Source organism: Pholis gunnellus (assembly GCF_910591455.1).
Source record: "Pholis gunnellus genome assembly, chromosome: 8".
NCBI classification, from domain to species: Eukaryota; Metazoa; Chordata; class Actinopteri; order Perciformes; family Pholidae; genus Pholis; species Pholis gunnellus.
Window position 1 is genome coordinate 4,445,203 of NC_136534.1, and position 27,049 is coordinate 4,472,251.

At 45.1% G+C, this 27,049-nt stretch overlaps 1 protein-coding gene across 1 annotated transcript in view; it reads left to right on the top strand.

Annotated features, from left to right (window-relative positions):
• LOC306700253 (protein TMEPAI-like) overlaps window positions 1-17,806 on the top strand; it is a gene marked incomplete at its 3' end in the record, with an annotated part of 35,653 nt that extends 17,847 nt beyond the window's left edge. Inside the window, exons 2-4 of the mRNA XM_079165216.1 lie at window positions 11,932-12,086; window positions 13,326-13,376; window positions 17,219-17,806. Coding sequence (XP_079021342.1) covers window positions 11,932-12,086; window positions 13,326-13,376; window positions 17,219-17,806 — 794 coding nt within the window. The remainder of the gene's footprint in view (window positions 1-11,931; window positions 12,087-13,325; window positions 13,377-17,218) is intronic.
• Between the last annotated feature and the right edge of the window lie 9,243 nt (window positions 17,807-27,049).

Genomic DNA, 27,049 nt, shown 5'->3' on the forward strand with positions numbered 1-27,049 from the left:
CCGTTTGTCTTTTGAAGACACGGAGCACTCTGTTTCCTCATTATGTGTTTTTAGAGGTTTTAGTCCACTTGAAGTTTGTTTTTTTTCTGATTTAAATCAGAATTGGGGAGGTGTGAAAAGGGGCTGCAATTAACTATCTATTCATATTTTTGCATCTTTTTTTATTGAGTATTCAGTCTTTAAAATGTCAAAGAATAGTGAAAATGTGTGTGGACTTGACTTTTTCAACTGAGGGAAATCTTAAAGTAACTGTGAGGAACTCTGATCTGGTTATGACACAGTCTGTTTAATCCTGACGCCTCTATGTGACCTCCATCAGTAAATGACACCATCAGAGGAAAGATTGGTTATTTCCATATAGTTATTCTTAATACTTGTCAACGGTGCTACCGGGTCGAATCCCACGCATAATTAGACGGAATCATTCAGGTTCTCCAGGAACTCCTTCAGCTCAGACTCCAGCGGGGCCTCCAGCAGAGACCAGTCCACCGCGGACGGTCCCGGATCTGGTTTTGCCGTTGTATTCGACCTGCAGTCGAAGCTCCGGCGGGAGGAGGAGAGCTTCTCAACCGTCTCCTCCTTTCCGGTCAGGATCAAAGAATACCGACCCCACGCTGCTGGAGACCCAGGCCGTACTGATGGGCCCGCTGGAGGGAAGGGAGGCACGGGAGAACCAGAACCAGGACTGCAAGGAGCAGGCTCTCAGACCCCTGCTGTAATAGAAATTTGAGGTTTTCTGAGTTCTGGCACTCGGGAACATGACCTCCGCTTTTGTCCACAGGGACCACCAAAAATCATTCAATAACAGTCAGCTGCAGCTAACTATTGTTCTCATTATTATCATCATCATTATCCAGAATGAGCCCAGTATGTCTTTGTAACCCCAACAGGCCCAGCAGCTCCAGTTTGGATGTGTCCCATCATGCCTCCCTGAGCTCCCTGTGTTCCCACCCACGCTCTCCCCCCTGCTGTCTCTTGTTTGGCTGATCGCAAACAGCCACAGAGAGTTTTGCAGCACATACTCAGCATACGTTCTGTCTGAGAGGCGTCCGCTGCACCTCCCGACGTTTCAAATAAAAACCTACTTTAGAGTTGGACTGTAAATTCACCTCTCATGTGGGGGTGAGGTGTGTGGTGGTTGAGTGGGAGGCGGGGGGGGGGGGGGGGGGGGTTCTATTAAATGTGCCAGGAAGCATGCAGACAGACAGATAGAGAGACAGAGAAAAGCCCACTCGTTTCTTCCTCCTCCTCCTCCTCTCTCATCTCTTCTGTTTTGTTCTTCTTTTTTTTGTCTGCCTCTCTGCTGTTTTGTTGTTCCGTCTCAGAGATGAGACACAAGACGCCTCGCTTTTGTTGTGTGTCTGCCTTTTAACATCTGTCTGCCTTCACCTCTGTCCCTCCCCCCGCCGACTCCTCCCTCGTCCGTCCTCCTCCCGCTCTAATCTTTGCATCCCGTCTCCTCTCTGTGTCCAATATCTCTTGTTTCTTCAACCTGAGCCGTATTCTCTTTATCCTTCTGTTTTTTTTTTTTTTATCTGAGCCAAGCTGGCAGCTATGTGCTACTTCTTTCCACTTCTTACTTATTTCTGCGGGAGCTGGTTTAATCCAGGAAAAAAGGGCGCCATGCTTCCTTCAGCTGGGTCGGATCGAGCTCGGTTCATGTTCTCGCCACAAAGCAAACTTGTTTGATTTCAGCAGGACCGAGGTCACCTCTTAGACTGGGTCTCGGTCTGGCCTCACTCGAGGTGCAATTTGCTCTGTTCACACCTCCCAAACAAAGCTCCCCCAGGGTTCGATTCAACCAAACTAAAGGATTATTTTGCCTATTATGGGTTAACGTGATCTGTAGATGAGTGGAACTCGATATCAATATCAGCTGCATCCATCTGCCTGCGTGTTGGTGCGTATTCGCCCTTGGGTTGTATGTGCGCATCCTATTGGCTGGCATCCTCCCACTAATGCTGTCACAACAGCCCACTGCCATGTGTCCGCATCACATGATGATGATGCGTACGTTAGCGACGAGCCCCGTCGTTTTTCCAGTCACTGTCAAAGCTCTGCTGCCAGGTTAAAGCCCATCACCGCACACCCCTCGTAACCTGCTCCGGGTTATTATGGTCTGTCGCAGAGCGCTGTCTGGTCCCCACGACCCCCATTTACTCCCGGCAGTGCCCTTCGCTGTCATCACGGTGTTTCCATCATCATTTATTGCCTTCCGCTCGTTGCTTCTAGAGCTACTCGCAGGGCTTTGGGTTCAGGTTGTTGTCGTTTTATGTTCAGACTGATCGCCTCTCGTTCATCTGCTGCCAGCGTGTGTACAAACAGTGGAACAGACTGACCGAAGTCCTTTAAAATGCATAGTTGATCATCAGCAAGCAACTAGACGATCAGATAACTTATTATTAAGGATGGCACATTTACCTTAAGTAGAATAACACACACACACACACACACACAGCCATACAGGCAACTCTGCTGGAGCTTTGAGCAACATGCTTTAGCAGGCTGAGCTCATACAGAATGTACCATAACCCCCCCCCCCCCCACACACTCATTTACACTGACCCTGGTTGACCCCGGTCAACACCACACATGATGTACACACACACACACGCACACACTCACTTTAACCCTGACATCACTGACCCTCCAGTCTGGTTCAATCACTCAGAGAGAGTGTATTCAGTCTGGGCAGGAGGGGGGGTAGGGGTTGGGGGCGGGGTCAGGGGTGTCTAGACGCTATCCTGTCTGTCTGGCTCTGATAATGTGTACACACACACACACACACACACACACACACACCTGAGAGACTGCAGGCCAGCTCTGATGGCAGACTACAGTGTGTGTGTGTGTGTGTGTGTGTGTGTGTGTGTGTGTGTGTGACATGTTGAACCAGCTGACTCGTCCGCCATCTCAACGACCCCCCCTCTCCCTGCTTCACCGCTGTTCATGAATATTACATCATTGGAATATTGATAATATCAGACTATATTGTAATATTTATGATGTGTTATCACAGAGCGCGGCGTTATCCGTTTCTTTTCTTCATGTTATATTCATGTGGGTGGAGACGATACGGACTCAGCAAGGGTCTCATCATTACGGCCTACCTCGACAATAATCAACTTGAATCTACGATGAGGGAAAATGTTGCAGATAACTGCAGATGCATGTCAAGTCAGAGTGAGACGGTGAAATAAACGTGGTAGACAGGACGAAGTGTCAGGCACGATGAAGAGAAAGCGTGACTACGACCTAACCCCAGCGTGTGCTCGAGTCAGTTTTTTGGGCCAGTGTGTAGAATTTATGTGGATCTATTAGCTGAAATAGAATCTGATATTCATAACTATGTTTTCATTATTGTATAATCACCTAAAAATTAAGAATGGTTTTGTTTTCGTTGGCTTAGAACGAGCCCTTCATATCCACTTCGGGTCCTGGGTCTCTTTACGTATGCCGTGTTTCACCTCCATGTTTCTACAGTAGCCCAGAGCGGACAAACCAAACACTGGCTCTAGAGAAGGCCTTTCAGGTTTTTTACGTTACCTGAAGGCCACCGTAGTTTGTGAAACTGCTGTAACGTGAGCCGCAGAGTAAATAAATGTAATCCTTTGCATTCTCTTGGAAGAATCGGGGAATATCTGGCAATTTCACACATGACCTCTCTTCCTGTGGTGATTCAAATATCTGGTTTCATAAATCCTGATGAGTTAGTTATGTAAAAATAATGAGTAAGCTCATTGCTGAATTCTGGAAATGTGATGACAAATCTGGCAAGAAACGTGAGCAGTCAGACGATCAGACTGCTCCCAGGGCGGTCCAACTTATTTTTTGGGAACCGAAAATGAATGCGGACGGTAACATTTTTGCAGACCGGCTTCCTGGTTCAACTTTGATCTATAGTGTACTTGCCATAGCTGCACGCACAGTATTCATTCACACCATCTGCATCACCAAAACAAAATACATACCTTGTCGTATACCATATTTATCCTTCCAAACTCTACCATTAAAAATGTTTGTGTGCAGTTTTTGCAGCTGTTTTTTTCAACTTCTGAAATGAAAACTATGCGAGGAAAGCGCGGCGGAATGTCTCCCGTCCCAATTCAAGAGCTAGAAGTAGCCATCATGTAAGAGTCCTGCTTTTTGAGTCCCATTTAGTCTCGCTGGTGAAGCAGATACGGGCTGCCTCATTCAGCCCTGTGCTGTGTGAGCGAGAGAGGAGGAAGAGGATGGATGGATGGATGTGGAGAGAGAGAGAGAGACACACAGAGCTGTAATTGTTTGTTCTCTTGTTGCCCATGAGTCCTCCATAGCATGTTTGGCACCTTTCTTTCTCTCTTGTCTCCATCTCCCTCCTCACTATCTCCATGTCTCTCCTGACCCCGAGATACCTGTCTAATGGGCTGAGTATCCTACACACTCTAACACACACTTTGCGGGTTAAGCAGCACTAAACTAGTTCATTTATTTCCATGGAGAGACTGAATGACTGTAGTAGAGGAGGGGAGGCTGTAACTAGGCTGATATCTACTACATGCTGTGTCTCTCTCACACACACACACACACACACACACACACACACACACACTGTGGTTGAGAGACTGTTGCTGCCAGGCTGATACCGGCCGTCTAGACGTTACAGTGCACGTCTCCCGGGGGAGGTAGTGTGTGTGTGTGTGTGTGTGTGTGTGAGAAAGTGTGCGTCTCATTTTCTCTCTCCCCTCCATCTCTCCGAACTCTTTCCATCCCTTCATTACCAAACACATTCTCTGCTTCCCTTGAAGTGCGCCATTCTTTTATTTTAAGTGTGCTTCCTCTTCTTCCTTGTCTCCTACCATCTCACTATCTAGCTGCGCCGCGGTGCGTGCCTTTTTTTTTGTGTGTGCGGCAGCCAGGTCGCTGCAGCGGCGCCCTCGGCAGCTACCGTGCCTTGTTGATCACGGCGCCATACCCGTGTGTGTGTGTGTGTGTGTGTGTGTGTGTGTGTGTGTGTGTGTGTGTGTGTGTGTGTGTGTGTGTGTGTGTGTGTGTGTGTGTGTGTGTGTGTGTGTGTGTGTGTGTGTGTGTGTGTGTGTGTGCAGCAGGAGTAGGACGAGCAAGTCGGAACGCAGAAAGCCTCCTTTATTGTTTTTACTCTCTCCGTCTCTCTCTCTTTTTATACTTCTATTTATCATACCGGTTTACAGATGCATAGGTAAGAAGTAAAACCACGGATTGAGTGCCCGGGACTTTGGGATAATTACGCAGCACTTTTGCAGCACTTCCTCTATCAGTTTGTGGAGGACGTGCTGCATTTCACAGCAAAGTGCAGTTTTGATTGCCAGGTGCGGGAATGGTGATTTATCATTTTGTTTTCATGACTGAGGGCAGCAAGAAACAGGAAATGACTGCAGAGCATTCATTTGGAAGGTTTGTTGAGCTCAGCTTGGCTAAGTAACATAAATAAAATTCCCTAAAAATATATTGTCGACATTTAGTTTTCACGAGGAACAAATCCCCAATCAGTCCGTCTCCTGTTCACCTCCCAGAGCTGAGCCCAGTTTTGGCTGCGTTTTCACCGATGGGGCATCTGTTTAAGCAGCTCCACAAACCGCTGCTTCGTGCCGCTCGGCTGCAAGATAGGGTTCATAAGAGCCGGAGCTCGTTCTCCCTCTAGTCTGAGAGAGAGAGAGAGAGAGAGAGAGAAAAGGCATTTCCTCTGCTGGTGGGAGTAGCTCTCCCGCTCTGAATTAGCAAGCAGCTAGCGAGCCGTTCCCCCTTGCACGCTCAGGCTCCGCTGTCAGCACACATCCACATTCTCGTGGCTGCTCCTTTGTGCAAACTAAAACCAGCCAGGCCCTGGTTCTTTTTCTCACGGAAGCGTCCAAGGTCATCCGAGCTCAGACGTTAAGTTTATCGAGCGATAACAATGTCGGAGGCCCCGGCTGAGTGTAAGCAGTCTCTATAGATAGTCATTAGCCTTAATTTTATTTCAGGGCCAAACAGGGTAAGCCTCTGCGCCCTATTAGTCACTGAAGTGAGTTTCTCTCCCGCATTCACGTTAGCAGAGTTAGATATCTCAAAACCTGAAGAAATGTAACCAAAACCACCCGAATGACTAGAAAGCTACTGTTATTAGTAATTAATGCCACAGAATGATCATTTCTCATACGTGTCCTCAGACTGTGTTGTGCTCTGTTAGGGGCTGCTGTGTCTGACAGCTTCTTTTCACTAGCGGGTCCTCTGAACTGTGTCACCTTCCATTGGCCTCTCTCTCACACACACACACACACACACACACACAGTTCATTGGGTCACCGTCTGTGTGTGTGTGTGCACTCTCCATTCTGTTTACTCGCTCTTTTACTGTTTGCTTTTTGGCTGTTTGGGTCTGGTAAGGCTGGTGTCATAACTCAATATTTTTCACTACTGACAAAAGAAACATATTTATGTTCCTCAAAGTAAGGTATCAAAAAAAGTTACATTTTGGGTAGGAAGCTATACCCAGCTTGAGTCCCAACAAAAACAATAATTATTATTTTTGTATTATTATTATACAAAAAGGCACGAGTACTTTAACACAGAACGCAAATGCTACACGACAACAAATTGTCATCATTTAGATTTTTCTGAGCTTCTGCAGTGCGAATAAAGGTATCAACCAATCACGTCGTGCGTAACGGACGTATTGAAAATGTACACTATAGTGTACAACAACACAGAGGCACCGGAGTCTGAACCAAGACAACACACTTTATTACTTCTTTCAAACTTGACAAAGGCAGCGCAGAACAGACCCACTCCTTCCGTTCACACCTTTCACAATAAAAGCCCAAGACATATAGACATTTACACTGCGTAGCTGTTTACCAGAGGGAACTCAAATTCCCTCGCAGCATTTCGCTTAAAAGGAAACTCAATAAAATAGCTTTCAGTAGCTTGGGCTATACAACAATTGACCTCAGGTAGTTGATCCTCTGCCTGCATGAATCTATTTAAACCTTTTTATTGAACAAGTGCTGCAGCTGTTGCAAACTCTGACAACCTGAGAGGATATTTGATCCTTCAGTAAATAGGTGGCTGTTTCCTAGTTGTAACCAATGTCTCTACAGATGTTTGAAAGAATAGCACTACAGTCCGGTCTAAACGGCCTCTCTCTCTCTTCACCACAGCAGAAAAGAAATTCAGCCTGCCGACGGAATAAGGGCGCCGCAGACGCCGGGCTGATATTGTTTTGACAAGTGGATTACTGTTGTAACAACATCAGACCGGTGCTGGTAATGCAGACCGCCAGCACACACACTCGATCTCTGGCCTGTGTCGGCGCTGTACATTGTGTTCTGTGCATACTAGAGTTCAGGCAGGATAGGCCTCTCCTCTCTCCTTTCCACACATCCTTCCTCCCTTCTCAGCTCCTCCTCCTCTGGCTTCCTTCCTCCCCGATGTTCTGAGGATCCTCCATTAGAAGCAGTCGCTTTTATTTTTATTTAGCTTGAGTGGTAAAAAAAACGTCCCCACCTGTACTTCAGAAGACCACTTTGAGTCTGGTTTGTGTGGCTATTTTTTTTTTTTTTTACAACAGCAGAAGGCTGATATTTATCCGATAGGCTTACGGAAGGGCCTGGTTTACTTTGGTTTTCCCAGATGTCTGTTCTCTGAATGAAATCCTCCCTCAGTCCCCCTCCCTGTGGCTGAGTGCGGTGAGCACAAACAGGCCTGGGCTGGTAGCGGCTCAAGCTCCTGAATGAGACAATCAGTCCAGCAATGTAACATCTATCCAACGCATTTTCTCTTTTCATAGAGGCCAGTGGCCCCCTACGCAGGAAGACGGCCTAAAGAGCCACGTTAGATAGAAAATAAGTAAAATGGTGTTGGTTTTCTATGACTTTAACCAATTTCATGCTTTTTAGCCACACTAGCAGCATGGCTCTTTGGATGTCATGTAAGTCTATCCCTCTGTCTTTGGTTCGGACTGAAATATTTCAACGATTGCTGTGGAAACTTGTACAGACATTTATGTTCCCCAGAGGATAATCCTCATGACTTTATTCATCCCCTGTCTCTACAGCAGTTGGGTGGATTGCTGTGAAATTGTGTAGATTTGCCATTCCCCTCAGCAATAATTGTAATAACTTTGATCCCTGGACATTTCATTTAGCGCCATCATCAGTTCCACTTTGTTCAACTTTGAGTTATAACCAGGAGGCAACCTCTGGTTCTGTCGAGTGGAGCCAATGCAAAGGTCTTCTTCAATACAGCATGATGTTCATTTAGTAAATGATGGTCCATTTAGAGTAAATAGACACATTATGCAAATTAACAAATGTTAGCATGCTAACCCGTTAAACTAAGAGGGTGAAAATGCTGAACATTGTACCTGCTAAACACCGTTAGCACGTTAGCATTGTCACTGTGTGCATGTTCAAGTGCTGATGTTAGAATTTAGCTTAAAGTTCAACTGTCCCGAAGTCGAGCCTTACAGAGCCGCTAACAGGACTGTTGACTCTGATGGTGGGCACATGATAGGATTTAACTCTGATACACCTCTTCCCGAAAATCGGAGGGGAAGTCCGATCCAGCACCGTGGTCGGTACCCATGTTCAGCCAAGATTATCTGGTTACATGAATGGTTTACACATCCGGTCTTTAAACTCCCAAACCGTTCACAGCCTTATGGGGGGCTGTCCCGATAATTTCAAACATCTTATATGATATTTTGGGGTTAAATCCTGATGTCAGTACTTTCTTAGCAAATAAAAGAGACAAGCCGGAGCAGCCGGCTGTTTTTATGAGCAGCGGTAAACATTGTAGCCCTTGAGGGCGTACCACTGTTGATGGATTAAAATCTCACCTCCAGACTCGTAGCGTCGCTTCAGTGTGTTTGTGTGACGTGCCATTATTCTCTTAATCTTGTAATCTGTGCATGTTTGAGATTACAGAGAAGAACATTGGTGAAGTTTCTCAACCAGATTTCAAAATCGGTCAAGATTTTAAAACTCCTGTGGTCTGATTCTTATGAAATACTTGAGTTTTACCTTGATAGGACTCTTAAGAAGGGGTCATGATAAGGTATTGCTTGGTTTCAATGGTTCCCTAGACATATAGATTTGGAACCAGTGATATAGGGGTCACCTGACCTGAAGAAACCAGGCGTAAAGGGTCATGTTAGTTATTCAGAGCTCTGGGTCCTGGAATGCAACTTTACTTTAACGCCTCCCTTTTAGACATGCTAGGCGGATTTGGCTCCACAAGCTCGGTGCACTTTTTCTTCCTCTTATGTGTGGTTGATGACATTGCCAGAGGTGCCGTTTTTTTGGTTCTTCATCTTCACTTTCAGCCCTTTGTTTCCTCAGTCCTGCATGTTTCACATTAGGCGACTCCTATTGTGACGAACAGCTTTATATAAATAAAAAACTCTGTTTCTTTTATCTTGTGGGAGACACATTTTGTTTTGTTGCTTCATTAATCAGGCGGGTTCCAGTCATTTGCTCTGTTCTTTAACACAACACCACTTCACTCATCGTCTCATCATCTCGCAAAAGAAAAAGTTGTCGAGCTTGTCAGCCGTTGCTGTTTGGCACCGAGCATCTCCTTCCTCCGCTCTTTGGTGGTTAATGACGGTTGGTTTTACTGGCTTGAGTTTCGTTCTTCACAGCCCTCCCCCCGCCTTCCATGTGGTTTGTGCTAGTTGGCCGTCTTCCTCTCAGTCTTACCCCACCCCTCCCCTGTGGCGGCTGTGGTGTGGGGAGAGGCAGGTTTGGGTGGGTTTACGTTTCAGCTCGGGCTCGACACTAACCCACCGTAATGCTGATGAATAAGCCGGGGAGGATTACAGAGGCTGGGAACACTGGGATAGGTTGGGTTTACTGGACTGGGCTTGTGTGTGTGTGTGTGTGTGTGTGTGTGTGTGGGTGTAGGTGTAGGTGTAGGTGTGTGTGTATAGGTGTGTGTGTATAGGTGTAGGTGTGTGTTTCTTGCACCTTTCCTTTTTTTGTTTTTGTTAAACATACATGTTATCTTTTGTTTCAAATTCCTTTTTTTTTGGGTGGGGTTTTTTTAACATATAATTTTCTTGTCTGTACCTGATCCCGTCCCTGTTGTTTATGGAGGAGCATCGTAGCTCAAATAGCTGAGTGTACATTGTGTCACTGTTCTCACAGAGCTTGCTCGAAAACATAAATACACACACATTAAATGAGTGTCCAAGCAGTGAGTAAGATGTGAGTCAGAGGTCAGACTGGGTGCCAAGACCAGACAAGGTCAAGACTTCTGCTCAGAACGAACCCGACGACTCCATGACAAAAGAGTCTCAGACTGCAGAGAGAGAGAGAGAGAGAGAGAGAGGTGAAATAGAAGAAACGCAGAGGGAGAATGATGGTGGGCGAGGGAGGAATGCAAGAAAGGAAAGATTGATAAAGGCGGGAAGAGTTGGGAGAGTACATAAGAGACTTGTGGGACAGAAAGAGGGAGGGAGGAGGGTTTGGGTTTGAGGAAAAGATGGAAAGAGAGATGGAGGGGGCAAGTGGAGCTGTATGAAGGGTTCAAAGAGACCAAAAAGGAGGAAACAATGAACAAGAGACGAGAGGCAGACGTGACTCCCAGCGGTGCCCTGATCTGGGAAATCATCAGCTCTGACTGTGTGTGTGTGTGTGTGTGTGTGTGTGTGTGTGTGTGTGTGTGTGTGTTGCTGACAGAAACACGGCAGTTATTCAGCATCTCCACAAAGAGACCACTGTACGCTGGGACAGACACCAGAGTCTCAACACTCATCTTTCTTTCTGTGATTTGAAGCTTCTTCTCTGTAGAGCTCTTTAGGCTCGGGGCTCACGCAACATGGAGTTTGACCTGTGCCGCCCTCTGCTGGTGGACACGCGTTCTGACAGCCAGTCACACTAATGCCCAGTCAGTGGAATCTGTGGTTCCTTTAAAAAGAAGAAAAGTCTCAGAACATCACTATCATCAGTCTTTATATGACACATTTGTGCTTAGGGAGGCACAGAGGATTCTGAACAATGAATGCATTTATTTCATCCTCCATCACCATTAGATAGCAACAAGTAGTAGTATTAAATTAAATGGTTTTATTGTGGACTGATATATTGTGACTCTAAGTATTTATTTCTGGTTTGATTACACCAGGTTTTACGATTTGAAACTGTTGTCTTTCATCACCTTTTTATTATTTGAAGGTGTCTGTCTCACTCTCAACATTTGAATTAGACTCATGAGTGTACGTATGATGTATATTCTGTGTGTGTGTGTGTGTGTGTGTGTGTGTGTGTGTGTGTGTGTGTGTGTGTGTGTGTGTGTGTGTGTGTGTGTGTGTGTGTGTGTGTGTGTGTGTGTGTGTGCGCGCACTGTAACAAATATCTTATCTATCGTTTCTTTAAATTTCTTAGTTAAATTAGTGAAAACATATCGTCTCCCAGTTGAGAAAACGACCTCACCAAAAAGGGTCCATTCAGTAGCTTTTTGACCCAGTCATGGAGGGTTAGGGTTAGCTGTTCTTAGGGTTAGCTGTTCTTAGGGTTAGCTGTTCTTAGGGTTAGCTGTTCTTAGGGTTAGCTGTTCTTAGGGTTAGCTGTTCTTAGGGTTAGCTGTTCTTAGGGTTAGCTGTTCTTAGGGTTAGCTGTTCTTAGCTGTAGCTGTTCTTTTTGACCCAGTCATGGACCTCCCTCCCTCAGACCAGTTGTGGATTTGTCGATTATTTTTCTTTTTCAGATGAAGACAGAAAAGAAAGTGTTTTTTATACAGCCCTTTACCACAATCCCAACAATTGAAGTCCTTGTTTTTGTTTAATCGTTATCCTGTAAATTAGGCTCTCTAATAGTGCAGGTGTGTTAGCTGCTCCAAACAGCTTCACAATGTTCTGTTGAAATGTACGAGCCCACATCTCTTATTCTAAATGTCCGAAGCTAACGCCCCCTCCCTTTTTGTGTGTTTGTGCAGCTGAACTGGAGTTTGTTCAGATCGTCATCATCATTGTGGTGATGACCGTGATGGTGGTGGTGATCATCTGCCTGCTCAACCACTACAAGCTCTCCACCTGGTCCTTCATAACGCGGCAGAGCCAGGCCCGCAGGCACGACCATGCCCTGCAGCAGGTCAGTAATGTCTTCTGTGCATTGGGGAGGGAATGACAGACTTCTAAATAAAATGTATAGATATTATACTGTTTGTTTAGGGTTGTATCCCCCCCCCCCCAATGCCGGTATCATTTCGCTCTAACACTGACAGCGAGTGAACAACTGCCCGCTCGTCCGCTCTCACTGTGACAGTGCACTTCTTTATTTTCCCCGACGCAGGACAAACACAGCGCACCAGTTTGTTCCCAGTAAAGCTGAGCTAAATGAATCCTCTTCATCCCCCCCGTCGCTGTCTCTGTCCCAGTTTCACCGCGGTAGCGGCTCCCGCTTCAGTCTGTTCAGGTGAACTCGCTGAATTGCTTTCTTCAGAGCCAGACTCTGTCGGGCCTTGATGTTTAATTCACTACAGTGCCGTCTAGACAGCCCCCCCCCCGAATACGATCCGTGCATTGACACATTCACCTCCTAGACCGGTATCTGACAAACAGGATGAAAGATTTATCTCCCCTTACACATTATTTATATCCCTTTTTTTTTCGTCCTAATCCGTGTTCCGAAGAAAATAAAGATTATGCAAACAGAAGCAGACACATAGCAACAAAAAAAATCCCCAAATGCAACATCAGAAAGCAACAAAGGCCTGAAGCAATTTGGCCCCTTGACAGACACTCAGGTACCAGGACTCGTACATGTTCGTCCCCCTTTTCATGTTCCCTTTTCTCTTTCCCCTCACTAAATATTGTCGACTGTGCCCCCTTTTAGAAAAGATCCTGAAGTCAAATGCAGACGAAGGGAAACAGCAATTATTTGATAGCCTCGTGTCTTCACTGTCTCTTTCATCCTCCTTTTCTTTTCTTTTTTTGAAGACGGGAGCCGTCTGCCGCCTTTTGTTGTCCCAGCTCCCAAACGGGGCCGAGATTTTGTGTTTGAAGCCATCGGGCATTTCTCAGCATTTGTGTTTTATCTTTTGTGTCCTCCTCAAGTTGTTACTCTTAAAAAATGTTTTTAAAGAAGAAAGTTTGTAGAGCCAGCTTAATGGTGTCACATAAAAAAAACAAAGAAAGCAGTAATGACTGTTGATTTCTAAAGCTCCATCTGTGAAAGGAATCTAACACGTTGTCAAATACTAATAATGTCTCATATTTGTTAGAAACATGAATATGTGGGAAGCACTTGCTGAGCCTTAAAGACAGATCTTAAAGCCACCTGGGGACTTTTCAAAGCCTCATTCTTTCTTGTTTCTGTCTCGATGTGTAGGACGGGTGTCTGTGGCCTTCAGACAGCAGCTCTCGACAAGGTGCCTCGGAGGTAAGACCACCAACACACTGACCCCGTTTAACCCAAGCCAGCCGAGCCTTGTTCACTGTGGGGACGCAGCGGGCTATAGCTACACTTATACAATATTTCTAGATAATGTGAGATGTTTACAGCACTGTGACAGCAGCTGTATGTAGAACTGTGTCCTCTCTACTCTACCGGGTTACGAGCAGGCGGCAACCTCCGGTTCTCCAGTGTCTTAAAACCTGCATTCTCTCTAGTGTCCACCAGGGGGCGACTCCTCTGGTTGTATAGAAGTCTATGAGAAAATGACTCTACTTCTCTCTTGATTTATTCCCTCAGTAAACATTGTAAACATGAGTTTATGGTCTCAATCTCTAGTTTCAAGTCTTCTTCAATACAGCATGATGTTCATTTAGTAAATGATGGTCCATTTAGAGTCAAACAGACCATAAAGAAGGGGATGCTTTAAGGCGGGCTTACTGTGATTGACAGGTTGCTGCCGCTATCAGAGCCATGTAAGGCATCTCTATATGGTAACTGGTCATTGGCTGCAAAAAAAACAACATGGTGACGGCTGTAATCGACAAACTCAAGGCTTCAAAACATCAGTCCACAAACCAATGGGTAACGTCATGATGACTACGTCCACTTCTTATAGACAGTCTGTGGTTACGAGCCTGAAGAAGTATCATCATGTGTTGGGCAGGGCTGGAGTAGAAGATCTAAAATGAGTCTTCTGATAAATTCTAACATTTACTGCATCTCAATTTATTGAATACATATTTAATACATAAACACGTCCTGTTTCCTTTTTCATGGTAGCTTACTTTGATATGTTGGAGACTGGAATTATTACAGTATGCCCAACTAAATATAGGACTTATGGATTGGTCTTAGAGCCTCGCTGGTCCACTCAACCTCCGGTGGCTTTACGGATTCATCAACAAACTTCCGTATTTCTGAAGGAACTCCCAATGTCTTTACATTCTGGAAATCCCTCAAGTCGAAGATGAAACGTTTTTTTTTTCTTATCTTCAAATTCTTGGTGGAGTGTTGACTTCAGCGGTATTAGCTGTGGGGTTAGCGTACAGGGACGCCGTCATCTTCTGGTCATCCTCTAGCCATTCTGTCCTCTTCTCGACTTCACACATCTGCAAAGACAACTTTCCTTCGACTGAGTCTGTAGTTCTACGTTTGTCATTCAGACACTCATAAATCAACAGACATTTCCTGCAAATTTGCATACATTTTCAATGTATCTTTAGCTCCATGCCGTAGCCGTGTCTTCCCGGACTGTTGCTGTCGCTAAAGACATATTTTTTTGCTGCTTCCACATCGTAATTTAAGTGTTTCTAACTATAAAAGCAGGATAAGCCGTCTCCACCAACCAACCAAGTCACGTGACTCTCGCTTAAAGCTTTATTTTGTTGATGCTGTATATCAGTATTAATAGATTCATGTTGTCACAATTCTCATAACTCTGATGTTACCGTTACCTGGAGAACTTCCTCTGTGGCTTCATTGAAAAGGTTCAATATGTACAGCGTGAATCTTTTTTTTCTCTCTGTCTTTGTAAGAAAGGGCAATTTGTTTTGAAAGTGGAGATCCCTCCCTCTTCCTGTTTGGTGCCATAAAACTAACTCCTGGTGCTGTAAAACACTCCTGACAAACTGATGTGTTTTTGGTGGTCTTGTTTCTAAGAAACCTACTTAAACAGTATTTTAAATTGACTTTAAGATGATAAATCATTTCAAGTAGCACATTTGACAGCGTGGAGTGGAAGTAGACTATAAAGACGGCAACTAAAATGAATAAAACAGAGAGAAAGGATCTCTTTTGTCTAATCTACTGGTTTCTTTCTGGCTCGTCTTTGTTTCTCAGCTGGCTGAGCTCTCATCCATGTAGAATTGTTTTGTGGTTACAGGAATACTATCACGGGACAAAGATCCTGACATTTGCATTTTGGTTGCTTGTAAATATTTGATCATCCAGGAATTGAAGCTTGTAAGTCGCGCCGGGTACGGCTGGCACTGCACTCCAAACGGAATCAGATTTGGCGTGTCCTCAAAGACTGGCGAATCCAGAACCACAAACAAATGGCAGTACACTCGCTGTGAGCGGTGATCTGTTTGCTCGACGGCGTCCATGCCAGATGGAGGAGCTTACGAGTCGCGGTGGGAGGAAGTGCACTGGGAAAACTAAGAGGCCCTAGTTTTGTGGAAGAACACAACCGGTCGCGCGGTGTGTCATTGATAACTTGCATTGCAGTGTGAGACGTTCCGCCGGCCAGTCCGTGGCAAGTTTGCGTGAGCGTAAAGGGCAAGTTTGCACCAAAGCAAGCACGCTACATTCACTTTCGTTTCGGAGCACGCTATCAGCTAAAAGCCTTATCTATAAGCCAAAAAAAGAAAAAGGAGAGGAAGAGAGAACAGGGAAGCAGGTGAAGGGAGGCAGAAGCGGTGTCACCGTTAAAGCGCCCAGAGAAAAGGAAAAAGGCCACGGAGAGACAAACACAGAGGGACACGCAGCAATGAGTGTGGGTGGCTGATAGATGCAGGGAAGAGGGGTGTGTGTGTGTGTGTGTGTGTGTGTGTGTGTGTGTGTGTGTGTGTGTGTGTGTGTGTGTGTGTGGGGCTGGCTGGCTGGCTGGGGGGGTGGATGGTTTTTGGTGCGTCATTAATCAGCAACACCTCCCCTGACACTGTCTAGACAGCCGTCTGAGATCTGCCCTGCTCCGCTGCGCTCTGCTCCCTCTATCAGCGATACACCTTCCTCCCTCCCTCCCTCTCTCCCTCCCTCTGTCTGTCTGCCTGTCTATCTGTCTGGCTTCATACTTTTTCTTTCTGTCTTTATCTTTCCAGCTCTCTTTCTCCCTCTTTATCGTCCACAGCTCTTTCTTCTTCTCTCCTTTCTGCTCTCTCTCTCTCTTTCTCCCTCCTTATCTCAGTAGCCTTTCTTTTTAATCCTTTCAGTTCCACTTTCTCTCTCTGTCTCTCCATTTCAATTGCCCTGATCCTCTATCCTCCTCTCCCCCCCCAGGGTTTTATTTCCACCAGTCTGTTCTCTTCATCCATGCTGCCTTGTCAGTGGGGGTTGACTATTAGAGCCACAGTCACTAATTGAAATGGGTTGCCTCTGATAATGACTTGCACAACAGTAGCGATGTGTTGAATTGGACAGAAATGAGGAAATGGATCCTGCACAGTTACAGTCTGTGGAGCTAATTGAGGTGAAGATCTCTGACAAAGGCTGGAGGATGAACCAACATGTTGGATGTTGTGTGGTCGTAGAAGGCAATTTGGATCTTTTCTCCCTCTCACTGTAATTACACGGTTACGTCTTTAATAATGGATTGGGGATACATCGGTGAGTGCTGTTGCTGCCACAGGATCATCCTTCATTGGAATCAAGTGTTTACATTGAATAATGAATTGAGTTCAGTTATACTTATAAATATAGAATATATATATATAATGTATACATATGTATATACATATACATGTGTGTATATACTGTATATACAAACATGTATGTATGTATATATATGTATATATATATATACACACATACACACAGCAGGATACTGTTTACCATGCCAGATGAATAATAATGTTTGAGCATTTCTATGTATTCTTATGTATTCGTCCTGATCTGATATATTTTTTCATTTTACAGAATTCTAGTTGTTGATTTTTGGGTTTTACACATTTAAAGAGTTTTTGTTTTGTACTATATTATAATGTAACACTATTCACTGCATTGAACACGAGTTTGTTTTATATGAACACATTAGCCATATTGTGGTCTATATGAGAAAGATATAATCTCCTCCTCCCGTCCTCACTCTGCCACCTTCTCTGTCCTCTCAGGTGTTGTACGCTCCCCAGGCCAGGGATCGCTTCACTGCTCCCTCCTTCATGCAGCGCGACCGCTTCAGTCGCTTCCAGCCCACCTACCCCTACCTGCAGCACCAGATCGACCTGCCGCCCACCATCTCGCTGTCGGACGGCGAGGAGCCGCCGCCCTATCAGGGGCCCTGCACCCTGCAGCTCCGCGACCCCGAGCAGCAGATGGAGCTCAACCGCGAGTCGGTGAGGGCGCCGCCCAACCGGACCATCTACGACAGTGACTTGATCGACATGGGGGGAGGCGGCGGCGGCCTGGCAGGGGTGGGGGGAGGTGGGGGTGGAATGGGAGGAGGCGGCCCGAGGCCGCCGAGCAGTAACTCGGGCATCAGTGCGGCCAACTCCAGCAGCCACGGGCGCATGGAGGGCCCCCCGCCGGCGTACAGCGAGGTGATGGGCCACTACCCCGGCTCGGCGTTCTTTCTACACCAGCACAGCAATAACCAGAGGGTGGGGGGGCCGGGGAGCAGGACGATCCAGCAGCAGAGCCAATCAGAAAGCACAATAGTACCTGCCAAGGCCAAGGACGGCCAACCGGAGGACCTGGTGTGAAGAGAAGGGTCGGGGGCAGGTGGGGGCCGCCCACCCCAGACTGAAAGCTGCCTCTCCTCTTCACCTCTGATCACCTGTAAGCAGTGGTCTCTCTATCGCGCTCTCTCTTTCTCTCTCCGTCTCTCTCATGTCCACTCTCCACACTCCCATGCACAACTAAATATCAACCATAGCTACAACAAAACAAGGAAAAAGGAACCAAGAGTTGATTTCCTTTCAGTGTTTTTTCCAATGTAAGTCATCTGAACAGCTGGCACTGCTGGGGCAGGATGTATGCACTGCATGGAGAGTTTCTTTTAGAAAGAAACTGCTAGCACAGATTGAAACAATTTGTGCTTTTTTCCCGGTTCCTCGAGCGACGGCTCTGTCCCCGTGGAACTAAGGATGGTGTTTATTTCTTATTTCTTTTTTTTTTTTTCGGACCGGGATCTGTGCACAAAGCGAGAACTGAGAATCAAGGACTTACAGAGAAAACGACAAAACAAGAGACTCACAAACCCAAATCTTAGTGCCAAGGTTCACGAGGAAGCAAAGCAAAGTGTGCGGGGGGGGGGGGGGGACTCCTTCTAACATTCAAAACACACACAAAAAAGAAAAGTTACCTAAAAGTTGCACTATCTTTTTGTTGTAAAAGAGAAGAGGGAATTATGCTATGTGATGATAATGATGTGTCCTTTTGTTTCAGTTTCTTTTTTTTTCGTCCTTTTCATGAAGGACTGACTGAACTTTGCCTCCAAAGTCATTTAAACAGTTGGGAGCAAAAAACAACAAAAAAACCCAACAACAACAAGTATTATAAGCTTATGTCCTTCTGTTTTTTGAAAACGGCAAGAAATACTCGTACCCAGCCTACAACTCTGTCTGCTTGCACCACAGGCTCAGTGAGACTTAGTAAGAGAACAACCTTGTACTGCTCACGTCCGAGGAAGAACTGCCCGGTGACCAGCCGCTGGGTGGACGGGACATTTCTACTTCCTCTGGTGGTTTGTTACAAGATTTGGAGATGTGTTTTCCCAAACCAGAGTAGTTCCTAAGCTCTTACAAAGAACTGCTTGGAGAGATCCGACACGCTCCGTGCTAACAAATCAAGTTAACCAAGAATAACATAACTCAATAACAATAATAATTTAAAAAACATATCTTAAGTGTCCATCCAGCAGCGCGGTCACAGCAGATCCTTCACTTCTTCAACTCTGTCCCCCGACCTCTGAGCACCTTGACACTTCCTCTTTCCCGTTTCCTGCGTCCTCGTCCCGTCCCCCCCCCCATAACTTCTCTCCTCTCACCGCTCATCTCGACATGCACAGTTCATTCTGCCAACAGCCACACTGAACACCAACCCCCTGCCGCCATGACAACGAAACACAAAACAAAAAAAAGAAGGCTCGGCTCTCCGTCTTCACGTTTCTCTCACACACACACACATAAAAAATACAAATAAAACCACCCAGGACAACACAAAGGGAAGATTCCTGTCTGCATCCGCCAGCACAGCGATCAGGTCCTGAGGAACAATCTGTGGTGGAAGTCAAAGGGCTACGGGACGGGTCCTCTTTTTGTAAAAGAAGGAAAATCCTTTTTGAAAATTGAGCCTTTTTTCTCTGCTCATCGTTGCCTTCTGCTCTGCTCTTGCGCTTTTCTCTGTCTCCCCTTGTAAGCATTCGACACCAGTGCCCCCCCCCCCCCCCCCCCCCCCCCACACACACACCTCTCCCCCTCCTCCCACTCCATCCCAAGCTTGTTAACAGTGTCTCTGCTAAACACTTCGTCATCCCCCCTCCCATCCACGTGCAGAAAAAGTTGCGTTCAAATGATGCAGAGTCCGCCAAGCCCTTTAAAGTGGAGCCCTTGTCTGGCAGTGTGTGTGTGTGTGTGTGTGTGTGTGTGTGTGTGTGTGTGTGTGTGTGTGTGTGTGTGTGTGTGTGTGTGTGTGTGTGTGTGTGTGTGTGAGAGAGAGATTAATCGAATGCTTTGTCTGAGTTTAGAGATTCAAGGACATATTTGATATTTGGCACCGCCGATATTATCACATCATTAATTAAGCTTTCGTCCAAGCCAGAGGTGCATGATGGTTATTGTCGTGGTGCACAGTCCACAACACCAGGAAAACTCATTATAACATTAAAACAAATATGGTGTCGAGTCAGCTCACGGAAGGGAAAATAAAATGTGAAGTACTAAATCTTAAATGATCTTTCTCTTCAATGAGGTTAGAAGATAAGGCTGGTGTTCATGTGTTTCTAAGTGTCAACAAATCCCACAAAAAAACCTGCAGTGTGTTTCTTGGTCTCAATGTCACAAAAGAATCCTTGACTCATCGTCCACTTGCTTGTTTTTTTTCTTTCTGAAGCTTTGTGGCCGGGGGCTGGGGGCTGGGGGCTGGGGCGATCTTTATCCCCCGTAGACTCTACCACCTGTTATCATGTGACCAAAGTCCCCTCCTCACACATCATAAAACGCTAATTAAAATACTTTAATCTGCTAAGGAAGACCTCGACAGGTGGTGAAAAGCTCCCAGAAAAGTTAGTAAGTGGACCTCGAGTTATATTTTGTTTTTCAACTAAATTTATTTATTTCAAAAAATAATTTTATAAAACAGCTGATCAGTATAGTTTTTATCAAACGCTACTCAAACAGGAGGAAATGGTGCGTTTGTTATATTATTCCACATGTGGTGCTCTACTGGGCCTTTGTGGCAGCAGTAGAGCGGTGTACGGTGGTATGAGTGTTCATTAGTGAAGGAACAGCCAGAGCTACAATGTGGCTCATTGATGTGGTTTAATAGTTTGTGGACAAATATGGACCTCTATGTATACATCAGGCTTTGATACACACAATACTTGTTAGTAGGATCAGTCATTGTTGGTTTGAGTCTTTTTTAGGATTTGATGGCACTAAGAAGAATATAGAATAACACCAGACTTCTATTTTAATCGGTAGTGGCATTCTGAAGTTGATCTGTTAGCACACGGGTACATTTTAGCCCTGACCTTTAGGAACCTTCACACCTGCTGAAACATTCAGTTGTACTCTGCTGGCACTCGTCACAGCCGGTGTGAAGTTGCCTAATGCGTCATTAATGCGCCTGAAAGTCTGATTCAGTTAGCCTCAGTGTGTTTGAATGTACTGCACATGTCCCAGTTGTGTGTTTCTGGTCAGTGTCCACCTGGATCTACAGTGCGTGCGTGTGTGTGTGTGTGTGTGTGTTACTACATCGCTGCTGCTATTGCTGTTGCTGTTGCTGCTAATATCGTTGCTACTGCTGCTTCTCATGACCCTCCCTCCCCCGCTCCGCCTCCCTCTGTCCCCCCCCCGACTCATCCAAAACTAGAAATCTGACCCTCTGCAGTCAAAAGCACAAGTACTGAGACAAACCCTGCTCTCGTTTTCTCATATTAAAACATTTTTGTTCCACACAAAACGCGGGCGAGTCAGTTGCGGTAAGATTTGTCCCAACACTTCGGCCTTTGACTGCGCAGACCTGCTTTCAGAGCCCGCGTTTCTTTCCTCCTCTTCTTCTTCCTCTTCTTCTTCCTCTGTTGTTTTTTTCCTCTCGCCTCGTTCTGTCCGCGCGGTCATAGCTTGTAAATTGAGGATATAAAGATGAATTTTATGTTTTCTACAAGGAGGTTTTGCATGTTACTATTATGTGAGTAAATAAGGTGCCTATTGTTCATGTTTGAGCAGACCACACCTCCGTCAAACTGCTGCTTGGAATCCCTCGCAGGCCCTTGGCGTCGGGCCGACCGCTTGTCCGGCAGAATGGAACGGACGAGAGAAATAGTTTTCTTTCGGAGACGGATCATTCCCGGTGTTGTGTGAAGCCGTGGACGGACGTCACGGCGGGGACTTTTCAGGAGTCCGGTCTGGGTTTCACACTCTTGCTCCTGCTTGATCACAGACAGAATCTGATCCTGCGAAGAAGTGGACAAAAACAAACATTTAATTCAAGCGCCACATGAAACTTTACATGTTGGTGTCTGGTCCATCTCAACTAAACTCTAACCGGGACTGTGCTGTGGTCCCCGGGGTGCCGGACAGGAGCGCTCGCCGCCGAGGCGGCTGAAGCCATTTCAACCAGCAGTTTGCCCAGCGCGTGGAGCAGACATAGGAACCCACACTTGCACTCTAAAAAGCTCCCACCTTCGTTGTGCCTCACTTCCAACGGTGCTTTTTTCAGTAGTCTGTCTTTCTTTGTTTGTTTGTAAGGTGCTGTATATAACTTGAATATATTATGCACATATCCTACCCAATGGGTAGAAACCACACACAAAAACAATGTTGTGAATAATGTAATATAATGTATAGACAATATAAGAATTTTAAGAAGGCAGCATCAAATTTGTAAATGCCTACAGTTAAAAAAACAAAAACGTGCTTTGTCTTTTTTTTATGAGAAAACCTGGTTTGCAAAGTATGCTTAAATATGGTTGCGACACAAATACAAATTACTACTTATGATATTTTGCTATAAATAATAGTCTGTTATGATAAGGATGAGATAACCTCTGTATTAAGGGAGTTGTTGAGAAAGGATATTATTCACTTGTTTATGGGAGTTCCTCATCAGAGAACAAGCTTTTCGCAGCGCTTGCATCATTTGGGTACCGGCTGGTGGTTTTTATTATCGACCCCAACCGACTAACAAATGTACAGTTCTACGCCTCAGATCTTTCAAAGGAAAGCGGAAAAGCCCAAGCACTCGTCAGTCGCTGTTTTATGCCACGACTTCAGCCGGGCTCCGGTTTGATTTTCTACTCGCTTTGTAAATTGTTGGAGCGAAAAGCCGAAGCTTTTCGGGGCCGGGGGCGGGGGGGGGCGCGCGTCACATGACCACTGCTCACGAGAGCCGTCAGCGCTTCCGAATACAGAAGAAGCGCGCGTCCGTACTCATAGATCTTAACTTTGTTTTTTGTTACTGTTCAGCTGTCATTTTGTATATCTGCCAAAGTAGAAGTCTGCGGAGCACTCAGCGCCGCGTGTAGGACGTCGAGCTCCGGTTAAAGCATTTCAGCCAACGTCGAACAGGAAAGAGTGAAACGTTCAAGGACAACTCGTCATTCCCTGTTTTGGTAAAGATTGGAAAGTTTCACCAGTGTAGAGAAAACATTTTTTTTCTCTTATTTTTATTTTAGATTTTCTACATTACAAATGTTATATGTGGCACAGTATATTGAAACTTCATTTATTTACAGTATGTACAGAGAATAACCGCAGAGCATGTTCATTCTTATCTATAGGCGGTGTACATAGCAACGCGCCATTTCCCTCTTCAAAGCACCAAATAAGTGGCAGTTGTGTCGTTTTGATTTGGAAAGTAGTCTCTATCGTAACTGGCTGGACCTTCTTCTTCTTCTTCGTTTCCTGCACTAGCTTGAAGAAACTAACTGGGGCTCGGACTCATTGTTCTCCCCCCGCCGCGCGCGCCCTCTCTCCACTTCTCAGAAGTCTGTACTCAACTGCTGACAACAAGTAGCTGTTTGTATCGTTCCAGATTTTAATAACATGATAGCGTCTCAACAGTTTGGTATTCTCTCTGTCTCGACGGTTACCATAGGACTGCTTCCATCATGGGTTTTGTATTATCAGTTTGCTTTATTTACAAAAATGGATCCTTCCTCCCCCCTCTCTGCTGAAATCTAGATGTATATATATATATATATATATGACTGTATTCAGTAACCATACAGTGTGTATATATTTATATATATCCAAACCGCAGAGGTAAAATTGTTGTATTTTTTGCCTCTTTTTATTTAAGCAATTGTGATGTAATAGGTTTTAGGCCTAAGGTCTGTTATTGCAATACTTTTACAGAAAAGACGAGAAAAAAAATCAAAAAATGTTGCTCTAAGTGCTGTTGTAGTCAAAGATTTTATGCTTGTACTTATGCTGTAGTCAAACTGCAGCGTAATGAATAAAACTTTAAAAGTGATTACTCAGGTGTTCTCCCAGTATGTTTCTTTTTCCCTCCTTAGTCTTCTTTAGATAATGAGGTTGTGTAACGTGATCAGCGGAGCTGCCACTCGGCTCTTTATTCGTCCTCGCACTGATGCAGCCAAACAACTCCAGGAATTTAAGGACGGATCAGCTGCTCCTCAGGCTCGTCCGCCTGGTTTCTGCATTGCCAGAGGGATGCAGGTTGAGGCCTGATGGACCGACGGCAAGGAAATATTATGCATCATGCACACTTCAATTTACAAATGAAACTCAACCCTAAGCACAATGACTACAGGTGGTCTAGCCGCCATGTAGTGCTCTGCATCTGTTCTGTTGCTGCATCAATGTGTGGCCAATTCTATTTTCTCAAAACAACTTCTAACTACGTTTTATGATACGATTCATAGAAATGATATGATTTACTAATAAGAGCTGTGCACAAGGGGAAGAAATGTCCCCAGGTGTGTACAGACGAATAGAGTAAATAAAATGCGACGAGTGAAAAGAGTAAAAAAATAAAAAGACACCCGTTCTACCAAAAGCCATACAAAGTTGTGAGCTAAATGCTAACATCAGGATGTTGGCATTTAGGTTAGAATGCTTTGCCGCTGAGCACTAAACATAGAGCATAGCTGAGGCTGATGGGATGTCGTTAGCTTTGCGGGTATTCGGCGATAAACCAAAGAATCGGATGAATTGGTATTTTGCCCTGATGATGGAGCAGGATGAAAAGTCACAGGATCACCAAAGTGATTCTTTGCTGTTCTGCATTCTTGTCCGTTTGCGGTTTCAGGTAACTCTGATGTATAGAAGCTTTCAGACAGAAAGCGTTTCCCAGTAATTACAACTTGGATGATGGCGTGAACACTAGTGCTAATAGTGAACACAGTCACTTCAAAATGCAACACGTTCTCACTCCCAACTCGTCAAATTCCGGAAGCTACACTTCAAACTACGAAGCTCTACGTACCCCTCTAAGAATACTCCGTCTATGGCTTTGTAAAATAAACTTGTGTTCACAGGAATTAGCTTGGGTTGGTTTCAGAAAAGTCAGTAAGTAGGCTATGTAAACGTAAGTCATGTAATGTTAATTAACCTACGTAAAGTCACTGAACATAAGGTAATGTCGACTTTTGGTTTCACATGGGACATGAACAACTGCCTCCTGGGTGAAAGTCCTGCTTTTACCGATACATCCTCCCCAGCTTCCCCATGAATGGACTTTAATGGACTTTATTGCTCTTTAAACTACATCACATGACTTCCTCCTTTACACCCGTCCATAACTACGACCACGTTGTGTCAGAGTTTGACGAGTCGGGCCACTGACCAAGCTGCCTTGTTTGACGGTATGGGAGTGAGACCTAAACGCATCATTAGTCCCAAATATGAACCAAGCGCCGAAAACACTGGATCCTCATTTCCCATAGTGCAACTCAACAGCATATTTATTTAGACCGTCTCTGCCAGGTAAATACTCATCACTTTTAAACTCTATGCACCCAGTTTGTAACAAAGTGCCCTCTGTTTAACAATATTAGAATTTCCCTTCTTTCATTCGGTGGAGGAAGTGTCGTCTCTGGTGAGCTTCAGCTGAGGTGTTAAAGCAGCGCAGTACAGTACAGGTCAGATCCAGACTAGTGCTGGGTTAGTATACCGGTTCTAATTTTCCGTATGATATTAATTTTTCACACACCGCCATACATTTCACACATCGGCATCGCCGAAACAACTGCTGTCACTCTTCAACAGGCAGCAAAATATATTGTTCACCGCTAAGAACGCTCGGTCAGAGCTCGTACTCTAGAGCAGGGGTCTTCAACGTGGTTCAGGCCAAGGACCCCCAAACTGATAGAGAGATGGAGCAGGGACCCCCGACTATATATATTGTATAAAATTGTGTTTTATATTAAACTGGGCCTAGTACCATGTCTAATCATACCTTGTTATTGAGCATTCAATACATTCATTTCAAATAATACACAGGTTGATATATTCATGTTGTTATTTTAAACATGTGAAGGTACAGTGAGTAGGGGGGCCGTGCCACTGACATTTAGAAACATACCTTCAGCTGATACCAATGCCAACATCAACATTGTCTGTCAATTGCATGAAAATCATACAAGCTATTCAAATTGATGTTTTTATTTTGAACATAAATGTGGAAATGAAAAATGAGTGATGGCCTATTAGTGCCACTGCCATGCATACACATAGCTGTTATCTTCCATACAATACTGAACTATTAAAATAATGGACACATTCATGTTTGGGGGGAAAAAATGTTTTTAAATATAAAAGAAATGTGAAAAATTGTCTAATCAACCAACAATTTCACGACCCCCCTGCAGAACCTCCGCGGACCCCCCTGTTGAAGACCTCTGCACTACAGTGTATTGAGAGGGACCCCTAGTCATGGGTATAACTTTATAACACAACAATTAATAACCCACAACTAACGCTCTTTAACAGGGCAAAACACCACGACACAACAGTTTGTGACACAAACAATTTGTAACACTAATAATTGTACATTTATACAATGACATCGCCGAACGGGATGCTGGGTACAGCTAGCTAGCCAGCTAGCATAACAGTCTGCTAACAGCTGGAGAGGCTCCGTCGCTACAGTAACGTTACAGTAAAGAACAGAACAGAGCGATGCAGGAGGAACAAAGACAGACCGGAGATGCACCGATAGAGTCTGTGCTCAGTAGAGGAGCTGTGTCTGCTGTTTGGAAGTGTTTTGGTTTTAAAAAGTCCGACGTCCAAAAGACTATATTGCAAAGTGTGTCGAGCCACTGTTGTTGCCGCTCGTGGTAACACGAGCAACTTTCTCCATCACCTCAGCAGAAAACATGTTGGAACACCAAGAGTGTGATTACGGTCGTCAACCGGTAACGTTAACGCGAGTGAAACAGTGAAACCAAAGGGTCAGACATCACTTGAAGAGGCATTTGCTCGAGGCGCTGCAGATGACAAGAACAGCAAGCGGTGGAGCGACATTACGAACGCAATAACGATCCAGCTCTGCAAGGACATGGTCCCGCTACAGACAGTCCAATAGACTCAGAGCAATGATTAAAACACTGGATTCAAGGAACGTCTGACCGGGGCGACATACTATCCCAACATTATACGAACAAACAAGTAAACCCTCTAGTAATCAAAGCCTTTATACATGATGATATTCAAATGTTTTATATTCTATGTACTCCTGACAGAGTAAGCCATTATAAACCTATATAAAAACAAAGGCAAGGAAAAAACAAAAATACCGTGAAACCGCCAGAATGTTAA